This window comes from Salarias fasciatus, chromosome 8, assembly GCF_902148845.1.
Source record: "Salarias fasciatus chromosome 8, fSalaFa1.1, whole genome shotgun sequence".
Taxonomy (NCBI): domain Eukaryota; kingdom Metazoa; phylum Chordata; class Actinopteri; order Blenniiformes; family Blenniidae; genus Salarias; species Salarias fasciatus.
The window spans coordinates 12,103,284-12,114,004 of NC_043752.1; the positions used below are offsets into that span (position 1 = coordinate 12,103,284).

Below are 10,721 nucleotides of genomic sequence, written 5' to 3' on the forward strand. Positions count from 1 at the left end.
AACGAGCACTCTACAGAACCTTACTGCCACGAGGTCAAAATCCTGCAAACAGGAGCAAATATTTACATCCATCGATCACAATGTAAAACTGAAAGCGTAAATGTGCGTTTCATTTCCACGGGGCAGAGACGTTAAAAAGAAATGACGAACATAAATATAGTTTTAGGAGCGAGATAGTTTTACTTTACTGTTCCGAGCAGGAGTCCAAACTGTATTAGTGATATGAAATAACCCCTCATTACAGAGAAGGAGCTGCCATCTACTGCTGCAGTTTGAGCTTCTGTTTCTACTTATTAGATGCTTAAAGAAGTAAAACTCACTTCACGGTCGCGCAAAAATCTGTGATTTATACTGTCCAACCTTTACTTTTATCTCACCCTTTATAGCAACCTGCAGTAAAAACACAGACTTTAAAATAAACAATGAGAGACGTGGCCTTGCATTTGGCCGGACTGCGTATGAAAATAATACCAGTTAGCGTGTTGGCTGGGAGGCGTGGAGCGAGCCCCGATGCAGTTGTTACCTGGCAGGCCCTCTGCAACATGTCATCCCTGATGCCTGACTTCAACTCAGATTTATTCAGCTCTGTCCCCGCGCCGGCTCCGCTCGCCAACTATGAGAAGTTTCTGCCGTTCGCCGTATTAGCTTGCACTGCTAGCCTTTCTAACTTCAGCTCGAGCAATCAAAGTCTGCGGCCTGCAAACGGGTCGAAACACAATATTAGGTTTGAGTGTGTGTATTTGAAAAAAAAACTCTTTAAATATGAAAACAAGATCACTGGTTACTGCACTTTTCCAGTCGCTGATCATTTTGATGGCGCCGTGAGAATTGTTCCACTGCTGCTCGTCGCTCCTCTGGCTCAACGCAGTCACCTCTGCACCTGTTGTTTAGGCTCAGGACTTCCGCATCTACAGTCAGGAGGTGTTGGAGTTTGGAGAGAAGGTGTCCTTCCTGCTCCTCCTCCCTCCTTCAGACGAAGTGTGCACAGCTCCCGGCCAGAATAACCCGTACTCCCCGCGCTCCGGCTTCCTCACTCTTCCCCTGCAGATCTTCGAACTGGGTCAGTATAAAAACCTGAAGTGTGTAAACATACAATGCATCACGCAAATCCAATATTTGACACTAACTGTGTGAGTTTTTCTTTGCATAATACCATCGCCCGTTTCTCCACAGTCCACTTCAATGCTTATTGTCCCAGCTTCATCGGGCAGTACTGCCGGGTGTCGGCTCTGCTGGAGCTGGAGTCCCTCATGTCCCAGCAGGCTCTCCGGGAGGCCTTCTCTGAAGCCGAGCTGCTGGCGGCCAAAAAGAAGCATCAGCAGCTCCAGGAGCACATACAGGTATGAAGGTCGGCGCGAAACGCACCAAACCGAACGTTTCAGAGTTACTGAGACAAACTTCGATCCCGCGACAGCAAATGGAGGAGGTGTGGCGAGACGCCAGGTGGATCATGGACGCCTTGCAGTACGCGCGCTACAAGCAGCCAACGGGAGGCATCTCTGTCAGCTGGATCATAGACTTCTCCAAGGAGGTGCTGCCCGACAAGCCTCCCTCCACCTCCTCTCAGCCGGACTTCATGCCGTCCCCCATGCCGTCGCCCGAGCCCTGCCGCAAGCACTCCGGTCAGAAGACGCCTGCGAGATACTTCAGTCATGCAAGACTTCTCTTTCTTATATTTTCTTGTTTTTTTTTCCCCCGTACTCCAGATTTCGCCGGTCTATCAGATGAGGAAGGCTCCTCTGAAGTCTTCCTCACCACCGACAGTGACTACGACTCCAGTCGCGCTCAGAGCCCCCGGGAGCTGGACCTGCTCCCCTCCTCGCCGCTCTCCTCCGCGCCCCTGGAGCCCCGCGGTTTCCTGCGGAGCGACGGCAGCGGCTCGGGCGGAGTCGGCGGCCGCGGGGGTGGGGCTTTACGGGACTCCACGCCGGACGTCCTGCAGGCCTCGGAGCCCCAGCGGGGGCGGGAGGGGGAGCGGTGCGGCGGGGAGAGGCGGCGGGCGGCCCCGGAGCTGTTCGACAGCGACTTCATCCTGCCCAGCCGGCAGATCGAGCTGCTGCACATCACGGAGAAGAGGCAGGCCTTCTGCGTGAGGACCAGCAGCCTGGAGTTCCCCTCCGCCACGTCGGCCCCCCAGCAGCCTTACTCCTGCCACACCACCTGCCCCTCGCTCTCCAACTCCCCGCAGCGGCGGTGGCACAGGCCGTCCTCGGTGGACCGCTGCTGTCCCGCCGAGCGCTGCCAGCCTCAGCCGCCGCCGGCACGAACGTTATCGGAGGACAGCGGCACCCAGAGACTCTCCTCGCCGTCGCCCGTGGTCCACAGGAAAGGCTGCCACGCCACGCTCAGAGTGTATCCGCAGTACTGCACAGGTCTGCCCAAGGAGACCAGTGTGAAGGTAACCAGATTTCCACTCCTGCATGCTGAATTCTCACAAACCGCCGCTCCGCTCGCGTCCGGGCGAGCAGACAAGTAACGGTGGACTTCTCCTCCTGCGTTCCAGCTCTGCGTAACGCCAGGCACGTCTGCGCGGGAGATGATCCAGCTGGTAGTGCAGGAGATGAACGTGGTGTCCCGGCGCCTGCTGGGCAGCGTAGGGGGCGTCGGCGAGCAGGAACAGTGCGTTTACTACAGCCCGGAACAGTTGAAGCACTTCGGTCTGGTACTGGTGGTGGACGACAGAGAGAAGTGGCTCCAGGACGACTTCTGTCCCCTGGAGCTGCAGAACCCCTGGCTCAGGGGGAAGCTCTGTGTTCGCATTAAGGAGTACTCGCCTCTAGCCCTCAAACACAGCCGAGCCACCACGGTGTGACGCCGGGAGGAGTGAAGGGAGAGAAAGTTCTTGAGAAAAAAAAAAAAAAAAACCTGTTGTGGTGTCCAGAACTGCAGCTAGAACTCCTCGTTTCTTCTGCTGTGTTCTTGTTATCTGAAAAGCTGCTCAGAAGACCTTTCTCCCATGAAATGTGTTCTGCTGTACCAATCCGCTGGACGTTTTATTCGACCCATATGGACACCAAATGAACGTCGACCAAGAAAAGAGCGCTCGGAGCCGTCAGAAACTTCGGACGCAGCGCCGGCTGCAGCAGGCCGGACTGTGCTCTGGAGCAGAGCGGCAGCAGGGGAGGCCGACGTCTCGCTCGCCTAAGAGCGTGGAGACTGCACCTCGTAGAACCTGGCACAAAAAAAAAACAAAGAAACGCTGGTGCTCTCTTTCGCTAATTTACAGCAAAGTCCTCTGTATATCAGACTCAGTGTAGTGTAGCGAACTGAAACGGTCACCCCACGTTGTGCGGACATCCAAAACAAAGCCAGCTGATTTGGGTTTTAAAATCTGAGAAAGGAAGAGAAAAAAAAACAAACAAAAAAAAAGCAAGCAATACTTTTTACTTTTTGTTTTTTTAATCGGTGGGAAAGCATGTGAAACCTTCCAGAATTGTGCGGAGTACACTTTGAGTTTTGTAAGTCATGCCGTGCTGAAAGTTAACCAGTTCAGTGTTTTGTTGTGTTTGGTTCCGTGGTATTCCCACATGCATCAGAAAACGGTGCCCTTCTGTCTGGAGCAGGGTCTCCCAAAGGGATTCTAGTGTGAAAGGGATGACTCAAAGTGGTTGAGAGGCCCGGCGAGTTAAACCAACCTTACCCACAATACTGTAAGTCCTCAGCCGCCTCAGAGTAGGTTATTCATTAAAAACAAGGAAATGAATCCCACTAAAGAGGAAACGGTAAAAATCTGAGTCATTCGACAAACAGCAACAAGCTTGGACTTTATATAAAGATGGATGACATTTCTCCCCACTTTGACTGATTTAGCCTGTATTTTCACAACATGCTGCACCAATCACGGCTGGACTAGAAACCCTTCCAGTACCACGATGGAGCCTCTATGTGGAGGCACCCAACTCACTCATCAGTCACTCATAATACTACTTCCTGCTTTCAACATATCAGGTTAAGGCCTTGTTTACACGACTAAGGTTTCAAGTGAAAAGATTTTGTTTTTGCGTTTTGTTTGCAGAAAAGTTCCCCGTTTACGTGGTAACGTTCTGAAAAATGACATCCGTCCACATCTATAAACCTTAACAACAGCGAATACACACACACACTTGTATGTACCAGCAATGATGTTGGATTGCTATTTTGGGTGATTCTCGACTATAAAACCACCAAGTCCAGGAGAATTTAGTAGATTGTTCATGTTGACGCGTTTGTCCATCTTCTCTCGGATGTGCAGAAAAATTATTTACTACAGTTGTGGTGCACAGCAGCAGCAGCGTTTTCCCTTTTTCACTTAAAAACGTCGGCATTAATCTGATATGTTGAAAGCAGAAAGTGATAATTAAGACTAAATAGATGTAGAATTCAAACAGGTGTCGGGATCAGCCACTCCTACTTCTTCCAAACTCAATTTTTGGTTTATTTTACTTTGAAAGGAAACAAAAGTACCTGAAGAAAAGCCTTCGATGTGCAGAGAGAACATGCAAACTCCACACAGCAAGGCCACCAAGCCCAGACTCACATCAGGGATATTTTTATGATTTTACTTTGTAATCACATGTAGCCACAGACGTGCACTCAGCTACATGTAGTGCAGCATTACAGACAGTGAAAGATCACACCTCGAGCAAAGCGGGGTGATATTAACAGATCTTTATGTCCTTTAAGTCGTCTTTAAATATACATTCTATGAAAAAAATATAAACTCAAGCTGAAGCATCATTTTTTTGTGAAGTTTCGGCAAACAGTGAAGGATTAATGCAGAGCTGGCTTCAGAACTGATCACATGTTGTTCTCGACACGATTTCTGCCGATAATTACAGAACCACACCTGAGAAGATCTTCAATATAATTTACTTTTCAATTTCAGAGTCAGAAGTCAGTGATTTTCTATGCAAAACAATAAACTTCCATGCAGTGAGTGAGTCAGTCCCGAGCCAGGCGACCCCTTTTAATAGAAACAGCGTGAAGGGAGATAACAAAGATTCCAGCAGCTGCTTCCTTCTGAAACGTATCCACAGTGTCAGATTTTTAACTTGGCCACCAAATCTGGTCAAGTCACCCTCTCTTTACAAGATAAGCAGATCATTTATGAATGTGTTCGTCAGCCTCTCAGATTTTTGACTTCCCCAGCCGGTTCTCCCAACCCTCCAGCTGGAGCAGAGCAGTCTGTGCATTGTTTACAACTCTCCCTTTCATTGTGATGGAAACTTCAATCAGTTCTGCTTCATGTTATTTTCTTTCTCTCAGCGGTTCCCCAGTTTTTATGGCGAATACTTTCCCTGCTCTGAGATCTGAAGCCGACCGGGCTCGGCGTCGCTGACCTGCAGCATTCTCACATGTAGCACTGGAAAAACGGTCCGGAAGGAGCGAGTTCGACGGGAGAAGTCGACGGACCTCAGTTATTATTGTAGCATTTCCGGGTTCACGGCGTGGATCTGAAGCCGAGGGAGCCGCCAGCGGCGCCTCTCCGAGTGTTTACAGAGTTTACTTTTCTTTTACCTTCAGAAGATGTGTTTATGTGTAACTACTGTACAAAGATGTCTGCAGACAAACTGACGTTATTATAAGTTGTGATCGGATTTACTGACGGCTTGAACTCTTGTGTTAGCGCTTAGATGTCTTCTTTATCCACACAGTTAAAGAGAAGTTTTTACAAGGGCCGTCTGCAAAAACAAAACGCTCAGCCAGAAAGTGAACCATGTACAGAGACAAACCAGATGAGGGGATGAATGTACTGTACCTACCCTGAATGTGAAAGTCGGTAAGAGGTGGCGGCTGCCATCTTCGCAGAGGTCAAAGATCACGCCGTCACCTCAAGAGCTCACTGAATGGTAAGAAGGGAGTCTGAATTCCTTTTTCCAGAGGAGAACAAAAAAAATAAATGAAAAAAAAAAATAAATAAAGGCCTGTGTTTACAGGGAGCTGTTGGCAGATCCATCAGGCAAAGTCATGAAGGAGACATCACGTCACTTTTTTTAAATCTATTTTTATTGAACAATAAATGAATATTACAAAATGAAAGCCTTGGTTGTTTTTGTGGGTTTTCTTGTCTTTTAAGAGTTTGCTGCACATGAGCGGAGGAAGCTCTTGTTTTTTTTTCCCCTCGAGATTGTTGGATTTTTCCCTTTTTTTTTTCTCCATTTTACACCTTTTGTTTTTTTTTTTTAAACGTTGACAGTCCAAATGACGAGGAAATGTGAAGGGGAAGAAAAGAGTACGCTGTGAAGTTGTTTCAGAAGTTAATGCACACCTGCAATTTTCAAAAAAAAGATCCAGCACACAGCCATATGTCATCATCTATTAGCTGCATTATTCACAAAAGTTTGCAAATTTTAATTTATCATTTGCAATTGCATGTCTTCATTTTGGTTTGTTTTTTCAGTTTGTGCTGTTTCCTCCTGTGCATCATATTTTTTTACACGCTCGATACAAAATGATCCACCAATCAAGCAGTTTGATTAGAAGTCTCAGTCTCTTTTTAAACAGATCGCCAATGTTTTAAAATCCTCAAACCTGCGTCTCGCCCGTGATGTGGAATATCAAGAGCTTATACTCAAAATGCTTCATAATTCCGGTTTTGCTTCTTGTTTTCTTTTGGAGATTCTATCCCCGTGTCTCGTTTTAGGCTCCTTCGCTTCCCTCCTCATGTCTGATCGCCGTTCCCGTCCTGATGAGTTTCACCTGAGTCTGAGTGAGTGATTGTCGTCACCTGGTGTCTTCAGTACATGTTGGGCATCTTCCGTATGTTCCGGCTGGTACTCTGTGTGTGTTCCTGTGTTCAGACTTTCCTGCATATATTTGTGATTTTCTCATAGTTTCGTGAACTTTGTATCTTTGGTCATTTTGTTCTTTGTTGTTGGGAACTGAGTTCTGTGTTCTTATTTCCGAGTCCCTCCACAGAGCCAAACCTCACATTATGCTCAGTAATGCCTGAAATCAGCATAAAAAAACTCCCCAAAAAAACCTTAAAAGACCTCTGGAATTGCATAATGCCTCTTCTGCGTAGAAAATTTTAAAAAAATAACATGTTTTCGATTCTTCATAGACAAATAAATGAAAAGTTCTAAATGGTAAATATGGAATCATCTTCAGTTGCCTCATGGGGATTTTTTTCATGTGTGAGTTTAGTCCAAAACAATCCACTTATATCAATGATTAATAGTTGCTTGAAAAACAATGAAAGGAGTTCTTGATGAATTGATTTAAACCCACTGGGGCAGCAGTGTGAAGAGGAAAAGTCCGAACAAACAAGGACATCCAGTCACCTGAGTTTACATCTGTTTTAAAAATGTCAGAGCGGTCTTACATTACAACATTTATTCATGGAAAATTCATCATTGATCACTATTTTTCTCGTTGTCTTTCCTCTCTTTATCGTTGTCTAGTCCCTTGCACGGATCAGAACTATTTTCTGGCGTACCTTATCGGCCATATGGAGCCATAACAAGCTCATGTTCCGACTGTGTGCAGATCACATTTTCTTTGGGGCTTAATCTTTTAGTTTGGGGTTTCATCCGCGTGTATCATATGTTCCCGGGAGTGATTCCTTCATCTGATATGAATGAGAATGACAAATGGAGCTCTCTTGTTCCCTACAGATGCCATATCGCCATGATCTCACCGCTGTTCGCCACCCAGCTGATGAAAACCGAGTGGTGGGCAGCTGCAGGCTGACGCTATACGTGGTGGGCATGGCAGCACGGGGCGGAGGACGGCCGCCGGTCTGGTGTTTTTGTGAAAAGCGTGGGAGGAAGTGGAAACAGAGGGGTGACGGGGCTTCCCCTTAGCTCCATGTTCTCACTGCATTCCTTTAAAGACTGAAGAGGGAAGAGCTGTTTTCCTCTGAATCAGTGTCTCAGCCTCATTTGAATAATCATTTGAACCTGACATCAGTCGTGTTGTTCTTAACTCATCACCCCAAAAATGTACAAAACATACAATGTATTTCTGTGAAGATGCAGACGTGACATGTTATTGCATGAGATTTTGATAAATTTGGCTTTTAACAGGACGGCGGTCCATGCAAACACACGTGGTGAATCATACTTCAGGACGCTTTCTTCTCTTCTAGCTGCTTTCCTTCAAGCTCTCTGCTCCTAATTCCTTTAATAATGTTGTAGGAGCTTTTGAAAGAGCTATCCAGTTTATTTATCTGAAAATATTTCCCCAACCTGCAGTGACAGCAGACTGAATATCTGCAAAATTTCAGAAGCATTTTGTTGATTAGTCATGGACTCCATCATCTCTGTTCCTTCTGTCCAAATGTGATGAAATCAACTCAAAGTCATATCAGAAAAAAGGAGAATTGGATCTTTTTCTCTCTTTTTTTTTTTTAATGAAATTGGTGATTTAAATCATCACAGCCATGTGTGCACACATATCTTCACACATTTCTCCAGATAACTTACTTTCGTTTGAAGGCTGGACAAACTAACTGGTGCCAAGAGTTATTTTTATAACCTTTAAACTCAAAAGCAGCGTGCGAGCACGCAGTGGAAAGTGCATTTTAGCACGTGCATTAATAAATCTTTGTGTTGCGCAGTTGTGTTTGTGTACAGTGTGGTAATAATGTTTAGCTGAATCCTGATCCGCGGGTTAAATCCTGGCTGGCCAGGTTGCTTTCAGCAGGCTCATATCACAGCGCTCCCTTGCTAGCGCCATGTGTTTTTTCAGCCCTTGAGCAAATAAAATGCTGCGTGCTTCGCTGTCAACAGATCCTACAAACACTAATGTGGAGATGGACGCACAAACACGCGCACACACACTCACAGTGGCGCACACATTCAGGAATCTTGATATATAGATGTGCAAATGCACCGTGTAGATTTACGCTTTTGTACTGTTTGGAAACGAGCGTGCGTGCGCTTTCCCAAGCAGCTTATCGCTCGCAAATCAAGTCCAAATGCATCTTTTGCAACACACTGCTGCTTTAAGAGCAGCCCTTTACCGTTTATTGACAGTAACTTAAGAATTGTACTGGAATTCTGACACCTCCTAATTTTAAACCTTCTGACTCCAGGAGGACCCGAGCTAAATATAACACCTGGCATATATCTGAATACCTATAAAGAAAACATTCCAAAAACGTCTTGAATAGTGGCTATTCATGCTCATAAAAGAGATGTGCTGAGCAGAGGGGGAGGGGACCGACTTGTGACTCATCAAAATATCTGCGTCCAAATAGCTGCGAACTGGAGTTGTGTATCCGGGGTGGGGTGGGGTGGAGGGGGGGGGGGGGGGGATCATCTGATAGGTGATTTCATCAGCGCGCCCGCTGGCACCGGCGCCACATTCACAGGAACTGCAGGAGTCCCGGGCTCCCGACAGCTCATGCTGCAGTTTTTTACGTGAGGCTAAAGCGGTCCACCTGAAGAGTAGCAACCCGGGTATTTTGAAAGTGAGCAGACTTCGGGGCCTAATCTGCTCCCACTTCAGAGCTGCCCCACCTCTTGACCCTTCTTGAGGCCGGAGCGTAGATTTGGGGCCTAAAGCATTTATCCAAACCTTGAGCAGATAAGTTAACGTGCACATACACTTGATGTCTCGAAACACTGATCTGATCTCTTCAAATGTAACTTTTTGCCGATGACACCCCGCTTTCCCGTTCACCTGTTTCGCTCCCACCACTCCCCCCTTCTCTCCCCAGGCCCTCCACCTCCATCGCCAGCCTCGACCCCACCCTGCCCGCCACCAGCTGATTTCACTTTGGCACTCGCTGGCGGATTAGCAGCGCCGTACGTGTGTGTATGCCGGCATATGTGTGTGTGTGTGTGTTTTTGTATATGCGTGTGCAGTGGGTGGGAAAAGTGAAGCCTACCACTACTGCATCATTCATTTCTCTCCCTTTCTCCCTCCCTCCCCAGGGCCCATAAACCTTTAAAGCACCTATAAAACACTTGGCGAGGCCTTTTTGAAGTTTTTATGAAGATCTGGCTTTATTGTTCCCAAGAGATGAGCCCCGCTCCGCTGGCGCCTCGGAGCTTTCTGGAAGTGCCAGTGAATTCAGGAGGGGGGGCCGGGTGGTAGCAGAGGGAGTCCCAGGGTAAGCAGGGCTGTGGAGGCGGGGGTGGGCACTATGAAGCTTCAGTTTTTTTTGTTTTTTTTCTTTAATGCCCCCCGTGCATATGTGTGTGTGTCGGGGTGGCAGATGAGCTGCAGATGCGGCGTCAGGATGAGGTTCTCGTCTTCGCTTGCAGGATTCTTCCATCCTTGAAGAGCGTATCTGGGATTAAAGATGCACCGGATCAAATGCACGTTAATAAAGTTCTAATAAAAGCACACGTGTGCGCATTCCTGCGTTGCGGCAAGTGTGCGCCGGCGTAGGCCCCGCGTATTTGTTCGCAGACGACGGGGCCAGCAGGTTGCGTTCTTGTTGTTTGAAGTGGGGCTCTGTTGTTCTCATAGAGCTAAATGAATGGAGCCGGACCCCCCTCCATCTGTCTGATCCAGCGGCACCGGCCCTCCCTCCCAAATCCCAGCTCCGACGCCCGACGCACCGGCCCCCTCAAAGGAACAGTTGGCAAACGGACGGCCCATTAAACAGGCGAGGGCGACGAGCCCTCACCTCTGAGCAGCGCCTGTAAGAGCGGGGAGAGAGTGTGCGACACAGGCAGAGAGAGAGAGTGTGTATTAACTCTGAGCTGAGTCTTTAATATTATTGTGTGTGTGCGCGCGCGTGTTTTACAAGTCAGTGGCCATGACATTAGCCATGCTGGTGGCTTTGA

At 47.6% G+C, this 10,721-nt stretch overlaps 1 protein-coding gene across 1 annotated transcript in view; it reads left to right on the top strand.

Moving 5' to 3' along the window:
• Nucleotides 1-5,762, top strand: part of ankfn1b (ankyrin repeat and fibronectin type III domain containing 1b) — a 126,549-nt gene extending 120,787 nt beyond the window's left edge. Inside the window, exons 20-24 of the mRNA XM_030098889.1 lie at nucleotides 892-1,060; nucleotides 1,174-1,340; nucleotides 1,415-1,622; nucleotides 1,707-2,398; nucleotides 2,504-5,762. Of these exons, the coding sequence (XP_029954749.1) occupies nucleotides 892-1,060; nucleotides 1,174-1,340; nucleotides 1,415-1,622; nucleotides 1,707-2,398; nucleotides 2,504-2,812 (1,545 nt within the window). The 3' untranslated portion in view covers nucleotides 2,813-5,762. The remainder of the gene's footprint in view (nucleotides 1-891; nucleotides 1,061-1,173; nucleotides 1,341-1,414; nucleotides 1,623-1,706; nucleotides 2,399-2,503) is intronic.
• The last annotated feature ends 4,959 nt before the right edge of the window (nucleotides 5,763-10,721 follow it).